Source organism: Aquarana catesbeiana, linkage group LG02 (assembly GCF_042186555.1).
Source record: "Aquarana catesbeiana isolate 2022-GZ linkage group LG02, ASM4218655v1, whole genome shotgun sequence".
NCBI classification, from domain to species: Eukaryota; Metazoa; Chordata; class Amphibia; order Anura; family Ranidae; genus Aquarana; species Aquarana catesbeiana.
This window is the reverse complement of record NC_133325.1, coordinates 812778735-812803723: the sequence shown is the minus strand read 5'-3', so window position 1 is coordinate 812803723 and position 24989 is coordinate 812778735. Positions and strand designations below refer to the sequence as shown.

General features: G+C 55.2%; 1 protein-coding gene across 1 annotated transcript; it reads right to left on the bottom strand.

Annotated features, from left to right (window-relative positions):
- Positions 1-793: 793 nt before the first annotated feature.
- On the bottom strand, positions 794-24776 carry SLC22A15 (solute carrier family 22 member 15). Its single transcript, XM_073617606.1, is given in 13 exon segments — positions 794-1078; positions 1081-1204; positions 2722-2794; positions 5754-5868; positions 15555-15597; positions 15599-15632; positions 17806-17946; positions 18021-18232; positions 18341-18412; positions 18414-18451; positions 18454-18471; positions 19555-19719; positions 24648-24776. Coding segments are annotated over 12 exon segments (1092 nt in total). The 5' UTR covers positions 19691-19719; positions 24648-24776; the 3' UTR covers positions 794-992.
- Positions 24777-24989: the final 213 nt, after the last annotated feature.

The following is a 24989-nucleotide window of genomic DNA, read 5'->3' as shown; positions in this document are numbered from 1 at the left end:
TCCAATCTCACCCTTCCCCATCTCTTTACCCCTCCCCCCACCGTCCCCCCCCCCCCCGCCCCCTTTCCAGTCTCACCTTCCCATCTCTATACCCACTCCCCTTCCAACTCCCCCATTCTACCCCCATCTATTCTTACACCTCCTCCCTCTATATCCCTCCCTTCCTCTATCCCTCCTTCTCACCCCCCCCACTATCCCCCCTCTCCAGTCTCACCCCTCCCATCTCTATACCCCCCCTTCCAACTCCTCCATTCTACCTCTATCTATTCTTACACCTCCTCCCTCTATATCCCTCCCCCCCACTATCCTCCTTTACAATCCCCCCCTCTCCAGTCTCACCCTTCCCATCTCTATACCCCCCCACTATCCTCCTTCACAATCCCCCCTCTATGTCCCCTCTCCAGTCTCACCCTTCCCATCTCTATAACCCCCTTCCATATCTACCCCTATCTATTCTTACACTTCCTCCCTCTATACCCCTCCCTTCCTCTATCCCACCTTCTCATCCCCTTCCCAATACCCCCCTCCAGTCTCACCCTTCCCATCTCTATACCCCATCCCCTTCAACTACCCCTACCTATTCTTGCACCTCCTCTAGACCCCCCCACTGCTCCTCAATTTCACCTACCACCCTCATTATTCGTCTCCCTACCCCCAAATCTCACACCCCCATACCCATCCGCTCACCAACCCTATTTAATTTCCCCCTTAAACCCCCCACAATCTTTCAGTATTCAGATTTGGTTCTCCGACTTCACTTTCTACATGCTTATGCAGTAAGGGACGCAGAAAGTACTGAAGCCAAGGACAGCCAGGTAGGTAGCATTTACAGAAGGAGGTCAGTGATGGCCGCCCCATATTCCTCCAGTACAGGTTGTTCCTCGGTTTATAAATGGACCCTTACTGCCTATTGCTGGCCCACCGCAGATATTTCCCAATCTCCCTTCTTCTAAAAGCCCCATCACATGACCACCATCTCCCCCTCTATGATGTCATACTTGTTTTCCTCCAATCGGCTCCTCGCTCAGCAGTGTCTCCTCCTCCCCCTCTTTGGTCAGCAGACGTCGGTAGGACACCACTGCAGGTCGGACAGGGTGTCAGGGAGTGGGGTGTTCAGGGTCTCCGGTAACAGGAGGCTCAAGAGGCCGGCGGACATCCCAGAGACACCAAAAACAATGTAGGGCAGATACCATCGCAGAGGACGCTGAGGGACACAACAGGGACATACAATGAGAAGAGGGTCATCGGACAGTGGGGAGGAGGTTATACATATCACCTACAGTGACCTTTTGCCAACATGTATCACACATCCTCTATGGTGGTGATGAGCAAAATTGGGTGTTTGCTTTGCCAAAACTTTTCAGTAAATTTTCCATTCTAAATTAAATATATTGGAGTCCCTAAAGAAGGTGTCTTTATGGGTTTTAATGGGCTCCAACTTGCTCTGTGGGGGGCTCAATGGGCTCTTGGGGGTACAATGGACTCCAACAGGTTCTTGGGAGTTCAATGGGCTCCAACAGGTTCCTGGGGGTTCAATGGGCTCCCTGTGTGCTTTAACAGACTACTGTAGGTTCAATGGGCTCTAAGTGGATCTTGGGGCTCAATGAGATGTAAACTGGTTCCCTGTGGTTTAATTAACTCTACCTGGTTCCCGGAGTGTCAATGGGCTCTAACTCCTGTGGGGTTCAATAAACTCTCACTCCTGGGGGATCAGTGGGCTCCAACAAGCTCCTGGAGCTTCAATGGGCTCCGACTGACTCCTGGGGCTTCAATGGGCTCCGACTCCTGGGGCTTCAATGGGCTCTGACTCCAGGTCTGAATCTACCTGGTTCCTGGAGTGTCAATGGACTCTAACTGACAACTGGGGGGTTCAATGGGCTCCAACAGATTCCTGTAGGTTCAATGGGCTCTGACTCCTGTGGCTTCAATGGGCTTCGACTGACTCACGAGGCTTCAATGGGCTCAGACTAACTCCTGGGGCTTCAATGGGGTTCAACTGACTCCCGGGGGCTTCAATGGGCTCCGATTGACTCCCTGGGCTTCAATGGGCTCCGATTGACTCCCTGGGCTTCAATGGGCTCTGACTGACTCCTGGGGGATCAGTGGGTTCCGACTGACTCCTGGGGGATCAATGGGTTCCGACTGACTCCTGGGGATCAAAGGGCTCTGACTGACTCTCGGAGGTTCAATGGGCTCCAACTGGCTTCTGGTGGATCAATGTGCTCTAGCTGGTTTCTGGGGGTTCAATGGGCTCCAGCTGGCTTCTGTTTCCTCTAACAGACTCCTGTAAGTTCAATGGGCTCTGAGTGGATCTTGGGATTTAATGGACTGAGTGGATCTTGGGGGTTTAACTGTCTCCTTGGGATTCAATGAACTCTACCTTGTTCCTGGAGTGTCAATGGACTCTGACCAACTCTTCGAGGTACAATGGGGCTCCAAATTACTCCTGGGAGTTCAATGGGGTCAAAATTCTGGGGTTCAATGGGCTCTAACTGGTGCTTGGAGGTTCAATGGGCTCTAACTGGCTCTTATCTCACTATAGATTCATATATTTAGAAATATGACAGAGGTCCTCCAGGCCACACTCATTATACAGTAGGCTGCTGCATGACAGTATATAAATAGGAGACACCCCTCCCCCCATCATTGGTCTGGTTATGCTTTGATTTTTAAATATTAATACAATGAATGATATAAAAAAAAATCGTTTTTTCTCCATACCAGAGCCGGGACGAAAGGAGCGATGATCCCACCAAATCGGGAGAACATGGAGCAGACTCCCATCCCCAGACTCCTGCAAGACAAGGACAAGCTATATGGAGCAATCCACAGACCCCCCCACCACCAATACACACTGCGTACAAGATGACTGATCCCCCCCCCCATACACACTGCGTACAAGATGACTGATCCCCCCCCATACCCACTGCGTACAAGATGACTGATCCCCCCCCCCATACACACTGCGTACAAGATGACTGATCCCCCCCCCCCCATACACACTGTGTACAAGATGACTGATCCCCCCCCATACACACTGCGTACAAGATGACTGATCCCCCCCCCATACACACTGTGTACAAGATGACCGATCCCCCCCCATACACACTGTGTACAAGATGACTGATCCCCCCCATACACACTGTGTACAAGATGACTGATCCCCCCCATACACACTGCGTACAAGATGACTGATCCCCCCCCCATACACACTGCGTACAAGATGACTGATCCCCCCCCCATACACACTGCGTACAAGATGACTGATCCCCCCCCCCCCATACACACTGTGTACAAGATGACTGATCCCCCCCCATACACACTGCGTACAAGATGACTGATCCCCCCCATCAATATTGCACAGAAGATGACTGAACCCCCATACATACTGATCCCCCCATTAACTGTCAGGGCTGGGCTCAGCCCTTCCTTCTCTGAGCTGGCCGCTCAGCTGTCAGCTAATTGCTAGCTCTCATCTCTCTCCACAGTTACTCAGCTGTTGATGATATCCTGCTCGTCAGTCCTGCCTACATAAGCCGTCCAGTCCATAGGATCTCTGCTTTCGCCTTGGTCAACATCACAGAGACTATCTCCTGTGTTCATGTTAAAAGACTTGCTTGGCTGACATCCCTTCCGGCTCCAGATCCTGCTTGCTGTTTTACTACGCTCATCTCCGGCTTCCTTACGTTTGGCTTGTCTGACTAGCCGTTCCTGAACTTTGGCTATGTTTTGACTACGTTTGTTCTATTTACTTTTATTATTAAACAAGTGTGATTTACCTGTACTTCTGTCTCAGTCTGATTCATGGTTTCTGACATTAACATTGCATAAAAGGTGTCCGACCCCCCCATACAAGCTGCATACAAGGTGTCCGACCCCCCCATACACACTGCATACAAAGGTGTCCGACCCCCCCCCATACACACTGCATACAAGGTGTCCGACCCCCCCATACACGCTGCATACAAGGTGTCCGACCCCCCCCCCCCCATACACGCTGCATACAAGGTGTCCGACCCCCCACCCCCATACACGCTGCATACAAGGTGTCCGACCCCCCCCCCCCCATACACGCTGCATACAAGGTGTCCGACCCCCCCCCCCCATACACGCTGCATACAAGGTGTCCGACCCCCCCCCATACACGCTGCATACAAGGTGTCCGACCCCCCCCCATACACGCTGCATACAAGGTGTCCAACCCCCCCCCATACACGCTGCATACAAGGTGTCCGACCCCCCCCCATACACGCTGCATACAAGGTGTCCGACCCCCCCCCCCCATACCACGCTGCATGCAAGGTGTCCGACCCCCCCCCATACACGCTGCATGCAAGGTGTCCGACCCCCCCATACACGCTGCATACAAGGTGTCCGACCCCCCCATACACGCTGCATACAAGGTGTCCGACCCCCCCCATACACGCTGCATACAAGGTGTCCGACCCCCCCCCCCCCATACACGCTGCATACAAGGTGTCCGACCCCCCCATACACGCTGCACACAAGGTGTCCGACCCCCCCATACACGCTGCATACAAGGTGTCCGACCCCCCCCCCCCCCCCATACACGCTGCATACAAGGTGTCCGACCCCCCCATACACGCTGCATACAAGGTGTCCGACCCCCCCCCCATACACGCTGCATACAAAGGTGTCCGACCCCCCCCCATACACACTGCATACAAGGTGTCCGACCCCCCCATACACACTGCATACAAAGGTGTCCGACCCCCCCCCATACACACTGCATACAAGGTGTCCGACCCCCCCCATACACGCTGCATACAAGGTGTCCGACCCCCCCCCCCCCATACACGCTGCATACAAGGTGTCCGACCCCCCCCCCCATACACGCTGCATACAAGGTGTCCGACCCCCCCCCATACACGCTGCATACAAGGTGTCCGACCCCCCCCCATACACGCTGCATACAAGGTGTCCGACCCCCCCCCATACACGCTGCATACAAGGTGTCCGACCCCCCCCCCATACACGCTGCATACAAGGTGTCCAACCCCCCCCCCCATACACGCTGCATACAAGGTGTCCGACCCCCCCCCCCATACACGCTGCATGCAAGGTGTCCGACCCCCCCCCATACACGCTGCATGCAAGGTGTCCGACCCCCCCATACACGCTGCATACAAGGTGTCCGACCCCCCCATACACGCTGCATACAAGGTGTCCGACCCCCCCCATACACGCTGCATACAAGGTGTCCGACCCCCCCCCCCCCATACACGCTGCATACAAGGTGTCCGACCCCCCCATACACGCTGCACACAAGGTGTCCGACCCCCCCATACACGCTGCATACAAGGTGTCCGACCCCCCCCCCCCCCCCCCATACACGCTGCATACAAGGTGTCCGACCCCCCCATACACGCTGCATACAAGGTGTCCGACCCCCCCATACACGCTGCATACAAGGTGTCCGACCCCCCCCCCCCCCCCATACACGCTGCATACAAGGTGTCCGACCCCCCCATACACGCTGCATACAAGGTTGTCCGACCCCCCCATACACGCTGCATACAAGGTGTCCGACCCCCCCATACACGCTGCATACAAGGTGTCCGACCCCCCCATACACGCTGCATACAAGGTGTCCGACCCCCCCATACACGCTGCATACAAGGTGTCCGACCCCCCCATACACGCTGCACACAAGGTTTTTGACCCCCCCATAAAAGGGGACAGCCGGCTATGGCCCAGACATCTATGACAGCCCCCCCATAGTGCTCACTTACCGCACAGAAGTGGGGTACAGCTCCGTTGTGTAAATATAAACAGTGTTGAAAGCGGCGCTAATACATAACTTCCCGGCCAATGACAGCATCTGACTGTTCACCACAGACAGAAACCCTGCAACACACAAATTATTACTGTCGTGTGTACAGAGGGGGTGTGTGTGCAGGGGATGGTGTGTGTTTAATAATTATATATATATATATATATTAGAGATACATGTGTGTGTGTGTATGGGCAGTGTGTGTGTGTGTGTGTGTAGGGGGGGTGTACAAGGGGGGTGTATAGGCGTGTGTGTGTTTATAGGGGGGTGTACGGAGGTGTGTGTGTACAGGGGGGGGGGGGGGGGTGTGTGCAGGGGTGTGTGTACAGGGGGGAGAGGGGTTTACAGGGGTGTGTGTGTGTACAGGGGGGAGAGGGGTGTATAGGGGGGTGTGTGTGTACGGGGGGGGGGGAGAGGGGTGTACAGGAGTGTGTGTGTACAGGGAGAGAGGGGTGTACAGGGGTGTGTGTGTGTACAGGGGGGGGAGAGGGGTGTATAGGGGGGTATGTGTGTACGGGGGGGAGAGGGGGTGTATAGGGGTGTGTGTGTACAGGGAGAGAGGGGTTTACAGGGGTGTGTGTGTACAGGGGGGAGAGGGGTGTATAGGGGGGTGTGTGTGTACAGGGGAGAGAGGGTTGTACAGGGGGGGTGTACAGGGGTGTGTGTGTACGGGGGGGTGATGGTGGGTGTACAGGGGTGTGTGTGTGTGTGTGTACAGGAGAGAGAGGGTTGTACAGAGGGTGTAAGGTGTGTATAGGGTGTGTGTGTGTGTGTGTGTGTGTGTGTGTGTGTGTACACAGGGGGGACAGGGGTGTACAGGGGTGTGTGTATGGGGGGGGGAGAGGGGTTGTACAGAGGTGTGTGTGTACAGGGGGGAGAGGGGTGTACAGGGGTGTGTGTGTACAGGGGGGGGGGGGTGTGGTACAGGGGTGTAAGGTATGTATAGGGGTGTGTGTGTGTGTGTACAGGGGGGACAGGGGTGTACAGGGGTGTGTGTATGGGGGGGGGGGGGGGAGAGGGGTGTACAGAGGAGTGTGTGTGTACAGGGGGGAGAGGGGTGTATAGGGGTGTGTGTGTACAAGGGGGAGAGGGGTGTATAGGGGTGTGTGTGTACAGGGGGGAGAGGGGTGTATAGGGGGTGTGTGTTTACGGGGGGAGAGGGGTGTACAGGGGTGTGTGTGTACAGGGAGAGAGGGGTTTACAGGGGTGTGTGTGTGTGTACAGGGGGGGGAGAGGGGTGTATAGGGGGGTGTGTGTGTACAGGGGAGAGAGGGTTGTACAGGGGGGGTGTACAGGGGGGTGTACAGGGGTGTGTTGTGTACGGGGGGGGTGATGTGGGTGTACAGGGGTGTGTGTGTAAGGGGGGGTGATGTGGGTGTACAGGGGTGTGTGTGTACAGGAGAGAGAGGGTTGTACAGAGGGTGTAAGGTGTGTACAGGGGTGTAAGGGGTGTACAGGGGTGTGTGTGTGTGTGTGTGTGTGTACAGGGGGGGACAGGGGTGTACAGGGGTGTGTGTATGGGGGGGGGGAGAGGGGTGTACAGAGGTGTGTGTGTGTACAGGGGGGAGAGGGGTGTACAGGGGGGAAGAGGGGTGTACAGGGGTTGTGTGTGTACAGGGGGGGGGGTGTGTACAGGGGTGTAAGTGTGTATAGGGGTGTGTGTGGTGTGTACAGGGGGGACAGGGGGTGTACAGGGGTGTGTGTATGGGGGGGGGGGGGGAGAGGGGTGTACAGAGGAGTGTGTGTGTACAGGGGGAGAGGGGTGTATAGGGGGGGTGTGTGTGTGTACAGGAGAGAGAGGGTTGTACAGGGGGGTGTGTGTACAGGGGGTGTAAGGGGTGTATAGGGGTGTGTGTGTGTGTGTACAGGGGGGGCAGGGGTGTACAGGGGTGTGTGTATGGGGGGGGGGGGGAGAGGGGTGTACAGAGGTGTGTGTATGTGCAGGGGGGAGAGGGGTGTATGGGGTTTGTGTATGTGCAGGGGGGAGAGGGGTGTATAGGGGTGTGTGTGTGTGTGAGTACAGGGGGAGAGAGGGTTGTACGGGGGGGGGGGGGGGGGGTGTACAGGGGGAGAGGGGTGTACAGGGGTGTGTGTGTACGGGGGGGGGGGGTGATGTGGGTGTACAGGGGCTGTGTGTGTGTGTACAGGAGAGAGAGGGTTGTATAGGGGGGACATGGGTGTACAGGGGTGTGTGTATGGGGGGGGGGGGAGAGGGGTGTACAGAGGTGTGTGTGTGTACAGGGGGGAGAGGGGTGTACAGGGGTGTGTGGTGTACAGGGGGGAGAGGGGTGTACAGGGTGTGTGTGTATGGGGGGGGGGGAGAGGGGTGTACAGAGGTGTGTGTGTGTGTGTGTGTGTGTACAGGAGAGAGAGGGTTGTACAGGGGTGTAAGGTGTGTATAGGGGTGTGTGTGTGTGTACAGGGGGGACAGGGGTGTACAGGGTGTGTGTATGGGGGGGGAGGGTTGTACAGAGGTGTGTGTTGTGTACAGGGGGGAGAGGGGTGTATAGGGGTGTGTGTGTAAAGGGGGAGAGGGGTGTACAGGGGTGTAAGGTGTGTATAGGGGTGTGTGTGTGTGTACAGGGGGGACAGGGGTGTACAGGGGTGTGTGTATGGGGGGGGGAGGGGTGTACAGAGGTGTGTGTGTGTACAGGGGGGAGAGGGGTGTATAGGGGTGTGTGTGTACAGGGGGGAGAGGGGTGTATAGGGGTGTGTGTGTACAAGGAGAGGGGTGTATAGGGGTCTGTGTGTGTGTACAGGGAGAGAGGGTTGTACAGGGGGGTGTGTGTACAGGGGTGTGTGTGTGTGTGTGTACAGGGGGAGCAGGGGTGTACAGGGGTGTGTGTATGGGGGGGAGAGGGGTGTACAGAGGTGTGTGTGTGTACAGGGGGAGAGGGGTTTACAGGTGTGTGTGTGTGTGTGTGTGTGTGTACAGGGGAGAGAGGGTTGTACGGGGGGGGGGGGGTGTACAGGGGTGTGTGTGTACAGGGGGGAGAGGAGTGTATAGGTGTGTGTGTGTGTGTGTGTGTGTGTGTGTGTGTGTGTGTGTGTGTGTGTGTGTGTATATACAGGGGAGAGAGGGTTGTACAGGGGGGTGTGTGTGTGTGTACAGGGGGGGCAGGGGTGTACAGGGGTGTGTGTATGGGGGGGGGGGAGAGGGGTGTACAGAGGTGTGTGTGTGTGTGTGTGTACAGGGGGGAGAGGGGTTTACAGGGGTGTGTGTGTGCAGGGGGGAGAGGGGTGTATAGGGGTGTGTGTGTGTGTGTACAGGGGAGAGAGGGTTGTACGGGGGGGGGGGGGTGTTACAGGGGTGTGTTGTGTACGGGGGGGGTGATGTGGTGTACAGGGGTGTGTGTGTGTGTGTACAGGAGAGAGAGGGTTGTACAGGGTGTAAGGTGTGTATAGGGGTGTGGGTGTGTGTACAGGGGGGACAGGGGTGTACAGGGGTGTGTGTATGGGGGGGGGGGGGAGGGGTGTACAGAGGTGTGTGTGTGTACAGGGGGGAGAGGGGTGTATAGGGGTGTGTGTGTACAGGGGGGAGAGGGGTGTATAGGGGTGTGTGTGTACAAGGAGAGGGGTGTATAGGGGTCTGTGTGTGTGTACAGGGGAGAGAGGGTTGTACAGGGGTGTGTGTGTACAGGGGTGTGTGTATGGGGGGGAGAGGGGTTTACAGGTGTGTGTGTGTGTGGTGTGTACAGGGGAGAGAGGGTTGTACGGGGGGGGGGGGGGGGTGTATAGGGGTGGTGGGTGTGTGTGTGTGTGTGTGTGTGTGTATATCAGGGGAGAGAGGGTTGTACAGGGGGGGTGTGTGTACAGGGGTGTAAGGGGTGTATAGGGGTGTGTGTGTGTGTACAGGGGGGGGCAGGGGTGTACAGGGGTGTGTGTATGGGGGGGGGGAGGGGTGTACAGAGGTGTGTGTGTGTGTGTACAGGGGGGAGAGGGGTTTTACAGGGGTGTGTGTGTGCAGGGGGGAGAGGGGGTGTATAGGGGTGTGTGTGTGTGTGTGTACAGGGGAGAGAGGGTTGTACGGGGGGGGGGGTGTGTACAGGGGTGTGTGTGTACGGGGGGGGTGATGTGGGTGTACAGGGGTGTGTGTGTGTGTGTGTGTACAGGAGAGAGAGGGTTGTACAGGGGTGTAAGGTGTGTATAGGGGTGTGTGTGTGTGTACAGGGGGACAGGGGTGTACAGGGGTGTGTGTGTACAGGGGGGGGGGGGTGTACAGGGGTGTAAGGTGTGTATAGGGGTGTGTGTGTGTGTGTACAGGGGGGACAGGGGTGTGTGTATGGGGGGGGGGGGGGTGTACAGAGGTGTGTGTGTGTACAGGGGGGAGAGGGGTGTATAGGGTGTGTGTGTACAAGGAGAGGGGTGTATAGGGGTCTGTGTGTGTGTACAGGGGAGAGAGGGTTGTACAGGGGGGTGTGTGTACAGGGGTGTGTGTGTGTGTGTGTACAGGGGAGAGAGGGTTGTACGGGGGGGGGGGGTGTACAGGGGTGTGTGTGTACAGGGGGGAGAGGAGTGTATAGGGGTGTGTGGGTGTGTGTGTGTGTGTATATATATACAGGGGAGAGAGGGTTGTACAGGGGGGTGTGTGTACAGGGGGGAGAGGGGTGTACAGGGGTGTAAGGTGTGTATAGGGGTGTGGGTGTGTGTACAGGGGGGACAGGGGTGTACAGGGGTGTGTGTATGGGGGGGGGGGAGGGGGTGTACAGAGGGTGTGTGTGTGTACAGGGGGGAGAGGGTGTATAGGGGTGTGTGTGTACAGGGGGGAGAGGGGTGTATAGGGGTGTGTGTGTACAAGGAGAGGGGTGTATAGGGGTCTGTGTGTGTGTACAGGGGAGAGAGGTTGTACAGGGGGGTGTGTTGTACAGGGGTGTGTGTATGGGGGGGAGAGGGTTTACAGGTGTGTGTGTGTGTGTGTGTACAGGGGAGAGAGGGTTGTACGGGGGGGGGGGGTGTATAGGGGTGTGTGGGTTGTGTGTGTGTGTGTGTGTGTGTGTGTATATACAGGGGAGAGAGGGTTGTACAGGGGGGTGTGTGTACAGGGGTGTAAGGGTGTATAGGGGTGTGTGTGTGTGTACAGGGGGGGGCAGGGGGTGTACAGGGGTGTGTGTATGGGGGGGGGGGAGGGGTGTACAGAGGTGTGTGTGTGTGTGTGTGTGTGTACAGGGGGGAGAGGGGTTTACAGGGGTGTGTGTGTGCAGGGGGGAGAGGGTGTATAGGGGTGTGTGTGTGTGTGTACAGGGGAGAGAGGGTTGTACGGGGGGGGGGGGTGTACAGGGGTGTGTGGTACGGGGGGGGTGATGTGGGTGTACAGGGGTGTGTGTGTGTGTGTGTGTACAGGAGAGAGAGGGTTGTACAGGGGTGTAAGGTGTTGTATAAGGGGTGTGGGTGTGTGTGTACAGGGGGGACAGGGGTGTACAGGGGTGTGTGTGTACAGGGGGGGGGGGTGTACAGGGGTGTAAGGTGTGTATAGGGGTGTGTGTGTGTGTGTACAGGGGGGACAGGGGTGTGTGTATGGGGGGGGGGGGGGTGTACAGAGGTGTGTGTGTGTACAGGGGGAGAGGGGTGTATAGGGTGTGTGTGGTACAAGGAGAGGGGTGTATAGGGGTCTGTGTGTGTGTACAGGGGAGAGAGGGTTGTACAGGGGGGTGTGTGTACAGGGGTGTGTGTGTGTGTGTTGTGTACAGGGGAGAGAGGGTTGTACGGGGGGGGGGGGGGTGTACAGGGGTGTGTGTGTACAGGGGGGAGAGGAGTGTATAGGGGTGTGTGGGTGTGTGTGTATATATACAGGGGAGAGAGGGTTGTACAGGGGGGTGTGTGTACAGGGGTGTAAGGGGTGTATAGGGGTGTGTGTGTGTGTACAGGGGGGGCAGGGGTGTACAGGGGTGTGTGTATGGGGGGGGGGGAGGGGTGTACAGAGGTGTGTGTGTGTGTGTACAGGGGGGAGAGGGGTTTACAGGGGTGTGTGTGTGTGTGTACAGGGGAGAGAGGGTTGTACGGGGGGGGGGGGGGTGTACAGGGGTGTGTGTGTGCAGGGGGGAGAGGGGTGTATAGGGGTGTGTGTGTGTGTGTACAGGGGAGAGAGGGTTGTACGGGGGGGGGGGGGGGGTGTACAGGGGTGTGTGTGTACGGGGGGGGTGATGTGGGTGTACAGGGGTGTGTGTGTGTGTGTGGTGTGTGTGTACAGGAGAGAGAGGGTTGTACAGGGGTGTAAGGTGTGTACAGGGGTGTGTGTATGGGGGGGGGGGAGGGGTGTACAGAGGTGTGTGTGTGTACAGGGGGGAGAGGGGTGTATAGGGGTGTGTGTGTGTGTACAGGGGAGAGAGGGTGTACAGGGGGGTGTGTGTACAGGGGTGTGTGTGTGTGTGTACAGGGGGGGCAGGGGTGTACAGGGGTGTGTGTATGGGGGGGGAGAGGGGTGTACAGAGGTGTGTGTGTGTACAGGGGGGAGAGGGTTTACAGGTGTGTGTGTGTGTGTGTACAGGGGAGAGAGGGTTGTACGGGGGGGGGGGGGGGGGGTGTACAGGGGTGTGTGTGTACAGGGGGGAGAGGAGTGTATAGGGGTGTGTGGGTGTGTGTGTGTGTGTGTGTGTGTGTGTATATACAGGGGAGAGAGGGTTGTACAGGGGGGTGTGTGTACAGGGGTGTAAGGGTGTACAGGGGGTGTGTGTATGGGGGGGGAGAGGGGTGTACAGAGGTGTGTGTGTGTGTGTACAGGGGGGAGAGGGGTTTACAGGGGTGTGTTGTGTGCAGGGGGGAGAGGGGTGTATAGGGGTGTGTGTGTGTGTACAGGGGAGAGAGGGTTGTACGGGGGGGGGGGGGGGGGGTGTACAGGGGTGTGTGTGTACGGGGGGGGGTGATGTGGGTGTACAGGGGTGTGTGTGTGTGTGTACAGGAGAGAGAGGGTTGTATAGGGGGGACAGGGGTGTGTGTATGGGGGGGGGGGGAGAGGGGTGTATAGGGGTGTGTGTGTGTGTACAGGGGAGAGAGGGTTGTACGGGGGGGTGTACAGGGGTGTGTGTGTGTACAGGGGGGAGAGGGTGTACAGGGGGAGAGGGGTGTACAGGGGTGTGTGTGTGTACAGGGGGGAGAGGGGTGTACAGGGGGGAAGAGGGGTGTACAGGGTGTGTGTGTACAGGGGGGGGGGGTGTGTACAGGGTGTAAGGTGTTTATAGGGGTGTGTGTGTGTGTGTACAGGGGGACAGGGTGTACAGGGGTGTGTGTATGGGGGGAGAGGGGTGTACAGAGGAGTGTGTGTGTACAGGGGGGAGAGGGGTGTATAGGGGGGGTGTGTGTGTGTACAGGAGAGAGGAGGGTTGTACAGGGGGGTGTGTGTACAGGGGTGTAAGGGGTGTATAGGGGTGTGTGTGTTGTGTACAGGGGGGGCAGGGGTGTACAGGGGTGTGTGTGTGGGGGGGGGGGGAGAGGGGTGTACAGAGGTGTGTGTGTGTGTGTACAGGGGGGAGAGGGGTTTACAGGGGTGTGTGTATGTGCTGGGGGGAGAGGGGTGTATAGGGGTGTGTGTGTGTACAGGGGAGAGAGGGTTGTACGGGGGGGGGGGGGGGGTGTACAGGGGGGAGAGGGGTGTACAGGGGTGTACAGGGGTGTGTGTGTACGGGGGGGGGGGGTGATGTGGGTGTACAGGGGTGTGTGTGTGTGTACAGGAGAGAGAGGGTTGTATAGGGGGGGGACATGGGTGTACAGGGGTGTGTGTATGGGGGGGGGGGGAGAGGGGTGTACAGAGGTGTGTGTGTGTACAGGGGGGAGAGGGGTGTACAGGGGTGTGTGTGTACAGGGGGGAGAGGGGTGTACAGGGGTGTGTGTGTGTGTACAGGAGAGAAGAGGGTTGTACAGGGGTGTAAGGTGTGTATAGGGTGTGTGTGTGTGTACAGGGGGGACAGGGGTGTACAGGGGTGTGTGTATGGGGGGGGGGAGGGGTGTACAGAGGTGTGTGTGTGTACAGGGGGGAGAGGGGTGTATAGGGGTGTGTGTGTACAAGGAGAGGGGTGTATAGGGGTCTGTGTGTGTGTACAGGGGAGAGAGGGTTGTACAGGGGGGTGTGTGTACAGGGGTGTGGTGTGTGTGTGTGTGTACAGGGGGAGCAGGGGTGTACAGGGGTGTGTGTTATGGGGGGGAGAGGGGTGTACAGAGGTGTGTGTGTGTACAGGGGGGGAGAGGGTTTACAGGTGTGTGTGTGTGTGTACAGGGGAGAGAGGGTTGTACGGGGGGGGGGTGTACAGGGGTGTGTTTGTACAGGGGGGAGAGGAGTGTATAGGGGTGTGTGTGTGTGTGTGTGTGTGTGTGTGTGTGTGTGTGTGTGTATGTATATACAGGGGAGAGAGGGTTGTACAGGGGGGTGTGTGTACAGGGGTGTAAGGGGTGTATAGGGGTGTGTGTGTGTGTACAGGGGGGGCAGGGGTGTACAGGGGTGTGTGTATGGGGGGGGGGGAGAGGGTGTACAGAGGTGTGTGTGTGTGTGTACAGGGGGGAGAGGGGTTTACAGGGGTGTGTGTGTGCAGGGGGGAGAGGGGTGTATAGGGGTGTGTGTGTGTGTGTACAGGGGAGAGAGGGTTGTACGGGGGGGGGGGGGTGTACAGGGGTGTGTGTGTACGGGGGGGGTGATGTGGGTGTACAGGGGTGTGTGTGTGTGTACAGGAGAGAGAGGGTTGTATAGGGGGACAGGGGTGTACAGGGGTGTGTGTATGGGGGGGGGGGGGGAGAGGGGTGTACAGAGGTGTGTGTGTGTACAGGAGAGAGAGGGTTGTACAGGGGGGGGGGTGGTACAGGTGTGTTACAGGGGTGTAAGGTGTGTATAGGGTGTGTGTGTGTACAGGGGGGACAGGGGTGTACAGGGGTGTGTGTATGGGGGGGGGGGTGTACAGAGGTGTGTGTGTGTACAGGGGGGGAGAGGGTGTATAGGGGTGTGTGTGTACAAGGAGAGGGGTGTATAGGGGTGTGTGTATGGGGGGGGAGAGGGGTGTACAGGTGTGTGTGTGTGTGTGTGTGTGTGTACAGGGGGGGAGAGGGGTTTACAGGTGTGTGTGTGTGTGTGTGGTACAGGGGAGAGAGGGTTGTACGGGGGGGGGGGGGGGGGTGTACAGGGTGTGTGTGTACGGGGGGGGTGATGTGGGTGTACAGGGGTGTGTGTGTGTGTACAGGAGAGAGAGGGTTGTATAGGGGTGTGTGTGTACAAGGGGGAGAGGGGTGTATAGGGGTGTGTGTGTGTGTACAGGGGAGAGAGGGTTGTACAGGGGGGTGTGTGTACAGGGGTGTAAGGGGTGTATAGGGGGGTGTGTGTGTGTGTGTGTGCAGGGGGGACAGGGGTGTACAGGGGTGTACAGAGGTGTGTGTGTGTGTGTGTGTGTGTGTGCAGGGGGGAGAGGGGTGTATAGGGGTGTGTGTGTACAAGGGGGAGAGGGTGTGTGTGTGTACAGGGGGGAGAGGGGTGTACAGGAATGTGTGTTTACGGAGGGGGGGGGGTGATGCGGGTGTACGGGGGGGGGTGATGCGGGTGTACGGGGGGGGGTGATGCGGGTGTACGGGGGGGTGATGCGGGCTGTACGGGGGGGGTGATGCGGGTGTACGGGGGGGTGATGCAGGTGTACGGGGGGGGGGGGTGATGCAGGTGTACGGGGGGGGTGATGCGGGTGTACAGGGGGGGTGATGCGGGTGTACAGGGGGGGGGGTGATGCGGGTGTACAGGGGGGGTGATGCGGGTGTACAGGGGGGGTGATGGTGTAGGTCCGGGTGTGACGAGTACCTGTCTTCCTCTCTGGTAGGAATATAATGCAGACACAGGCGATTGCCGGCGGTGCAGAGAAACAGACAGAGGGACCGTCTCGACCAACACTGCAGACAAAGTGGAGACATCATTAGAGGGCGCTACTGAGCTGTGATTACTATAGGGGGGACAGACGGGTCGGAGAAGAGTTACTATAGGGGGACAGACGGGCCAGAAAAGAGTTACTATAGGGGGACAGACGGGTCGGAGAAGAGTTACTATAGGGGACAGACGGGTCGGAGAAGAGTTACTATAGGGGACAGACGGGTCGGAGAAGAGTTACTATAGGGGGGGAAGACGGTCGAGAAGAGGTACTAAAGGGAAGAGACGGGTCAGAAAAGAGTTACTATAGGGAGGAAAGACGGGTCGGAGAAGAGTTACTATAGAGAAACAGACGGGTCGAGAAGAGCTACTATAGGGGGGAAAGAAGGGTCGGAGAAGAGTTACTAAAGGGACAGACGGGTCGGAGAAGAGTTACTAAAGGGGACAGACGGGTCGGAGAAGAGTTACTATAGGGGGACAGACGGGTCAGAGAAGAGTTACTATAGGGGAACAGACGGGTCGGAGAAGAGTTACTATAGTGGGGGAAAGACGGGTCGGAGAAGAGTTACTAAAGGGGACAGACGGGTCGAGAGAGTTACTAAAGGGGACAGACGGGTCGGAGAAGAGTTACTATACGGGGGACAGACGGGTCAGAGAAGAGTTACTATAGGGGGAAAGATGGTCGGAGAAGAGTTACTAAAGGGGACAGACGAGTCGGAGAAGAGTTACTATAGGGGGACAGACGGGTCAGAGAAGAGTTACTATAGGGGGGAAAGATGGGTCGGAGAAGAGTTATTAAAGGGGGACAGACGGGTCGGAGAAGAGTTACTATAGGGGGACAGACGGGTCAGAGAAGAGTTACTATAGGGGGGAAAGATGGGTCGGAGAAGAGTTACTAAAGGGGGACAGACGGGTCGGAGAAGAGTTACTATAGGGGGGGAAAGACGGGTTGGAGAAGAGTTACTATAGGGGAACAGACGGGTCAGAAAAGAGTTACTATAGAGAGACAGACAGGTCAGAGAAGAGCTACTATAGGGGGGGAAAGAAGGGTCGGAGAAGAGTTACTAAAGGGGGACAGACGGGTCAAAGAAGAGTTACTATAGGGGACAGACAGGTCAGAGAAGAGTTACTATAGGGAGACAGACGGGTCAGAGAAGAGTTACTATAGGGAGACAGACGGGTCAGAGAAGAGTTACTATAGGGGGACAGACGGGTCGGAGAAGAGTTACTATAGGGGGACAGACGGGTCGGAGAAGAGTTACTATAGGGGGACAGACGGGTCGGAGAAGAGTTACTATAGGGGGACAGACGGGTCGGAGAAGAGTTACTATAGGGGGACAGACGGGTCGGAGAAGAGTTACTATAGGGAGACAGACGGGTCGGAGAAGAGTTACTATAGGGGGACAGACGGGTCGGAGAAGAGTTACTATAGGGGGACAGACGGGTCGGAGAAGAGTTACTATAGGGGGACAGACGGGTCGGAGAAGAGTTACTATAGGGGGACAGACGGGTCGGAGAAGAGTTACTATAGGGGGACAGACGGGTCGGAGAAGAGTTACTATAGGGGGACAGACGGGTCGGAGAAGAGTTACTATAGGGGGACAGACGGGTCGAGAAGAGTTACTATAGGGGGACAGACGGGTCGGAGAAGAGTTACTATAGGGGGACAGGCGGGTCGGAGAAGAGTTACTATAGGGGGACAGGCGGGTCGGAGAAGAGTTACTATAGGGGACAGGCGGGTCGGAGAAGAGTTACTATAGGGGACATGCGGGTCGGAGAAGAGTTACTATAGGGGGACAGGCGGGTCGGAGAAGAGTTACTATAGGGGGACATGCGGGTCGGAGAAGAGTTACTATAGGGGGACAGGCCGGGTCGGAGAAGAGTTACTATAGGGGGACAGACGGGTCAGAGAAGAGTTACTATAGGGGGACAGACGGGTCGGAGAAGAGTTACTATAGGGGGACAGGCGGGTCGGAGAAGAGTTACTATAGGGGGACATGCGGGTCGGAGAAGAGTTACTATAGGGGGACAGGCGGGTCGGAGAAGAGTTACTATAGGGGGACAGACGGTCAGAGAAGAGTTACTATAGGGGGACAGACGGGTCGGAGAAGAGTTACTATAGAGGGACAGGCGGTTCGGAATGGGATGAGGGATGAAGGTCAGACATGGACGGTTCTCATGCACTCACCTCCTGTGGTTGAGTAGATACATACATATGGGATACGCCGGCAGTTCGGCCAGACCGGACAGCGCCAGACTCAGGTAGAGGTCTCCACCCAGTTGACCGGAGCTCAGTGTGAGGCCATAATACACCAGACTGCAGACGAACCTGAGGCACAGGAGTCATGTGATCAGTCATGGGGGGGGGGGAGCCGGTAGATGATATGCTGTCTCCTTACTTACCAAACCCACATCATGACCAACGTGCGTTTCCGCAGAAGGGCGTGCCGGTAAAGGGTGAAGACATTGGACTCCTGGACATAACTCTTCTGCCGGGGGGTGAGGGAGAAAGGAGCCGGCTTTACACGGTTCCAGCGTGCCAGGAAGAGCAAAGAGTCCTTGGCTTCCTCCAGGCGGCCCTGAGAGTACAGCCAGCGGGGAGACTCGGGAGCCACCTAAAGAGAGCACAGTGTAATGAATGGATTAGACAGAGGACATCACCTTGTGATCAGAACCCCCCCAGAGGACGAGTCCTCACCATGCGATCAGAAAACGTACTCCACAGTGAAAAGGATGAACACCGCTAGGCCATGTATGTTCACCAAAACCGCCAACAGACGCCAAGACCGCACAAAAATAGCCAATCAGAGCGAACTGTGAGATTCCCAACGCAATCCCATTCCAGCCACCGACCCTGAGGAGGGAAAGAGATGGCAACTGACACTGAGCTGTGGACAGGAGGACAGCAGAGGACACCAGAGGAGGAGGAGGACAGCAGAGGACACCCAGAGAGGAGGAGGAGGACAGCAGAGGACACCCAGAGAGGAGGAGGAGGACAGCAGAGGACACCCAGAGAGGAGGAGGAGGACAGCAGAGGACACCCAGAGAGGAGGAGGAGGACAGCAGAGGACACCCAGAGAGGAGGAGGAGGACAGCAGAGGACACCCAGAGAGGAGGAGGAGGACAGCAGAGGACACCCAGAGAGGAGGAGGAGGACAGCAGAGGACACCCAGAGAGGAGGAGGAGGATAGCAGAGGACACCCAGAGAGGAGGAGGAGGATAGCAGAGGACACCCCAGAGAGGAGGACAGCAGGGGACACCCAGAGAGGAGGAGGAGGGATAGCAGAGGACACCCAGAGAGGAGGAGGAGGATAGCAGAGACACCCAGAGAGGAGGAGGAGGATAGCAGAGGACACCCAGAGAGGAGGACAGCAGGGGACACCCAGAGAGGAGGAGGGGATAGCAGAGGACACCCAGAGAGGAGGAGGAGGATAGCAGAGGACACCCAGAGGGGATGACAGCAGAGGACACCCAGAGAGGAGGGCAGCAGAGGACACCCAGAGAGGAGGGCAGCAGAGGACACCCAGAGAGGAGGGCAGCAGAGGACACCCAGAGAGGAGGACAGCAGAGGACACCCAGAGAGGAGGACAGCAGAGGACACCCAGAGAGGAGGACAGCAGAGGACACCCAGAGAGGAGGACAGCAGAGGACACCCAGAGAGGAGGACAGCAGAGGACACCCAGAGAGGAGGACAGCAGAGGACACCCAGAGAGGAGGACAGCAGAGGCACCCAGAGAGGAGGACAGCAGAGGACACCCAGAGAGGAGGACAGCAGAGGACACCCAGAGAGGAGGACAGCAGAGGACACCCAGAGAGGAGGACAGCAGAGGACACCCAGAGAGGAGGACAGCAGAGGACACCCAGAGGGGAGGACAGCAGAGGACACCCAGTGAGGATGACAGCAGATGACACATTGAAGGTCAGGGTGGAAGGTTACCAGCCAGAGCCCAGTAGGTGGCACCAATGTACTCATTTAGAAGCACGAAGGCGACAAGCGACATTCCACCATTGGCGATTCCTGCCATGAAGCGGGTGATGAGGAAGATGGTGAACGATGGAGACAAAGCGTTCATCAGAGAGAAGGAGAGATCCAGAGCCAGACCTGAAAGAGAAACACCTGTGTCACATGACCCCTCATTTACACCCCCCCCCCCCGATTACCCCCATCCAGCCCATGTTGGAGGTCACATGACATCATATACCATACACATGAAAATGCGGAAATCCCTCTCCCACCCTTCATAGCCAAAACCTCAATGTGGTGTCATTGGGATTCTAGAAGGAAATGGATCCCAACGCTTCAGATACTTTTCCAGATCTTGTATTATCATTCACCCTACAAACATCAAACCAATTCCTCCATCCATCAACATTCCTCCATCCATAAACATTTCTCCATCTACATCCTTCCTCCATCCATCCACATCCATCCTCCATCTACATTCCTCCATCCACGTCCAACCTCTATCTACATCCATCTACTTCCATCCTAATCCATCCTTCATCCACATCCAACCTCCATCTACATTCCAAGATCTACATCTATCCTTCATCCATCTACAACCATCCTCATTCAACTTCCATCTACATCTATCCTGAATCCATCTACAACCATCCTCCATCTACATTCCTCTATCCACATCTATCCTCCACCCATTAACATTCCTCCATGCACATCCAACCTCTAGCTACATCTATCCTCCATCCATCTACAACCATCCTAATTCATCCACATCTATCCTTCATCCATCTACAACCATCCTAATTCATTGTCCATCCACATCCATCCAACCTCCATCTACATCTATCTTCCGCCCACATCCATCCATATCCCATCAACATCTATTCTGCATCCACCATCTATCCACCATCCATTCTCATCCCTCCATCCACATCCATCTACATCCAACCTGCATCTAAATTCCTCCATCTACATCTATCCTTCATCCTTATTCCTCCATCCATCCTCCATTTACATCCATTCATCATCCACATCCATCTTCTACCCACATCCATCCTCCAACCACATCCATCCTCCATCCACATCCATCCTCCATCCACATCCATCCTCCATCCACATCCATCCTCCATCCACATCCTCCATCCACATCCTCCATCCACATCCTCTATCCACATACAGTACATCTACATCAATCATCCATCTTCCACCATCCACATCCACATCTATCCTCCATCCATATACATATATATGCATCCTTCATCTACATCCATCCTCATCCATCCTCCAACCACGCCCATCCACATCAGTCCTCCATCTAGATCCATATCTATGCTTCGTTCATCCACATCCATCCTCCAGCAACATCGTCCATTTTCCAACCACTTCCAACCACATCCATCCTCTATCATTCCTCCAACCACATCCATCCTTCATCCACATCCATCCCCCAACCATGCCCATCCCCCATCCTCTTCCATCCACATGCATCTACCTTCCATCCACATCCATCCTCCAACCACGTCCATCCTCATCCATCTACAACCATCCACATCCATCCTTCAACTACGTCCATCCCCATCCATCTACATCCTCCATCCTCATCCATCCCCCATCCTCCATGCTCATCCTCCTTCTACAGCCATCCATCATCCACATCCATATCTATGCATCCTTCATCCACATCCCACATCCATCCTCCATCCATGCCCAGCCACATCCATCCTCCATCCACGCCTAGCCACATCCATCCTCCATCCACAACGATCCTCCATCTAGATCCATATCTATGCATCCTTCATCCACATCCATCCTCCATCCAAGTCCATCCTCCAACCACTTCCAGCTACAGCCATCTTCCATCATTCATCCACTTCCATCCCCCAACCACATCTATCCTCCAACCACAACCATACACCATCCTCTTCCATCCACATCCATCCTCCATCCACAGTACATCCATCCACCATCCTCATCCATGTACATCTATCTTCCATCCACAGCTATCCTCCATCTAAATCCATTCACCATCCACATCCTCCAGCAACATCCTCCAACCACATCCAGCCACATCCATCCTCCATCCATCATCATTCCTCCATCCACATCCATGGTACATCCATCCACCATCCTCCTCCATCTCTATTCATCTTCCATCCACAGCCATCCTCCATCTACATCCAGCCTCCATCCACATCCTCCAATCACATCCATCCTTCATCCACGCCCAGCCACATCCATCCTCGATCCACATCCATCTAGATATCCACATCCATCCTCCAGCAACATCCTCCAACCGCATCCATTCTCCAAGCACTTCCAGCCACATCCATCCTTCATCATTCCTCCAACCACATCCATGCTTCATGCACGTCCATCCCCCAACCAAGCCCATCCCCCAACCACGCCCATCCACATCCATTCTCCAACCACGTCCATCCTCATCCATCCACATCCATCCTCCAACCATGTCCATCCTCATCCATCTACATCCTCCATCCATAGCGATCCTCCATCTAAATCCATCTAGATATCCACATCCATCCTCAAGCAACATCCTCCAACCACGTCCATTCTCCAAGCACTTCCAGCCACATCCATCCTCCATCATTCCTCCAACCACATCCATGCTTCATGCACGTCCATCACCCAACCAAGCCCATCCCCCAACCACGCCCATCCACATCCATCTACCTTCAATCCACATCCATTCTCCAACCACGTCCATCTTCTTCTATCTACATCCTCCATCCATCCCCCAACCTCATCCATCCTCCATGCTCATCCTCCATCTACAACCATCCATCATCCACATCCATAGCTATGCATCCTTCATCCACATCCATCCTCATCCATATCCTCCGTCTACAGCCATATGTATGCATCCTTCATCCACATCCATCCTCCATCCACAGCGAACCTCCAGCAACATCCTTCAACCACATCCATCCTCGAACCACGTCCATCCTCATCCATCCTCCAACCACTTCCAGTCACATCCATCCTCCATCATTCCTCCAACCATATCCATCCTTCACCCATGTCCATCCTCCAACCACAACCATACACCATCCTCTTCCATTAACATCCATCTACCTTCCATCCACATCCATCTACCTTCCATCCACATCCATCTACCTTCCATCCATCCACCATCCTCATCCATCTACATCTGTCTTCAATCCACAGCCATCCTCCATCTAAATCCATCCACCATCCACATCCTCCAACCACGTCTAGCCACATCCATCATCATTCCTCCATCCATCCACATCCAACCTCCAACCACATACTTCATCATTCCTCCATCCACACCCATCACGTCCATCCACGTCCATCCTCCATCTTCATCCATCTACATCTATCTACATCTATCTTCCATCCACATCCATCCTCCATCCACATCCTCCAGCAACATCCTCCAACCACGTCCATCCTCCAACCACATCCAGCCACATCCATCCTTCACCCATCATCATTCCTCCATCCATCACATCCATCCTCCGTCCACATTTATCTACAGCTATCCTCCATCTACTTCCATCCTCCCTCCCATCTACATCCATCCTCCAACCATGTCCATCCTCAGTACATCCATCCACCATCCTCATCTATCTTCCATCCACAGCCATCCTCCATCCACATCCTCCGGCAACATCCTCCATCCATATCCATCCTCCAACCACATCCATCATCATTCCTCCATCCATCACATCCATCCTCCGTCCACATTTATCTACAGCTATCCTCCATCTACTTCCATCCTCCCTCCCATCTACATCCATCTACATCCATCCTCCAACCATGTCCATCCTCAGTACATCCATCCACCATCCTCATCTATCTTCCATCCACAGCCATCCTCCATCCACATCCTCCGGCAACATCCTCCATCCATATCCATCCTCCAACCACATCCATCATCATTTCTCCATCCACAGCCATCTACATCCATCCTCCATCCACATCCATCCTTCATCTACATCCATATCCTCCAGCAACATCCTTCAACCACATCATTCCTCCATCCATCCACATCCATCATTATTACTTTATCCATCACAACTATCCTCCATCCACATTTATCTACAACTATCCTCCATCCTCATCTCTATCTCCCGTCTGATCAATGTTTATAAACAATGTTACTTTGTATCTCTCTATCTCCTGTCTGATCAATGTTTATAAACAATGTTACTTTGTCTCTCTCTATCAATGTTTATAAACAATGTTACTTTGTATCTCTCTATCAATGTTTATAAACAATGTTACTTTGTATCTCTCTATCTCCCGTCTGATCAATGTTTATAAACAATGTTACTTTGTATCTCTCTATCAATGTTTATAAACAATGTTACTTTGTATCTCTCTATCAATGTTTATAAACAATGTTACTTTGTATCTCTCTATCAATGTTTATAAACAATGTTACTTTGTATCTCTCTATCTCCCATCTGATCAATGTTTATGAGCAATGGAGGAGATTTACTAAAACTGGAGAGTGCAGAATCTGGTGCAGCTGTTCATGGGAGCCAATCAGCTCCTTCAATGAAGCTTTGACAATAGAACCTGGAAGCGGATTGACTTAAATTGTGCATAGTAACCAATGTCCCCCAATGTGTTCCCGATGAAAATAAAACAATATTGCCACAAAAGTCCGGTTCGTCCCCCACAAATCTCTGGAATACTTTATTTGAAGTACCAGCAAAGTCACCCGGCCCATAATGGAAATGAGGGGACTGCTTTGCTCCATCAAGAGGTACGGGGGGTAATGTAATCACACACCATCCTCCGGCCCTGATCTCAGTGATGAGGGACGCACACATCACCACTCTACACTCATCTTGAAGGATCTTGGTAGGTGGACAAGCACGCTTCCTCTCCATGTCTACAGAACAGAAGCAGGTAAGAATCAGGAATGTAGTCGGATCAAATCCTCGCAGTTTACAGAACTTGACTCAAGGATATTTTTTTTTTCTCTAGAACTAGAAAGAAGTTCCAGCGCTGTGACCCCAGTTCTGTCTGTAGTACCCCAACACCTAGACCCATACACCCCCAAGTCACCCCCTTACCTGTGATATAGACGGGTTTCCTGCCAATTCGGTCCGATAATTGCCCAAATACCACGACTCCAATCAGGACTCCTCCGAAAAACAGTGAGCTGGCCGTGCTGACCTCATAGGCGGCGCCCCCTACCAGCGACCACTGCGGGGAGAGAACCAAGATGGCGGATGTGACCGATGAGTACAGAGATAAGGGAAGATCATTATCACTTTCTACGGACACTCCATATGAGCCAATACATAGGAGAGGATCTACTAAACCCACTGCAGCTCTGCATGGGAGCCAATCAGCTTCCAGGGATTTTGTCAAAGCTTTATTGAAGAGGCTGAAGTAAGAAGCCGATTGGCTGC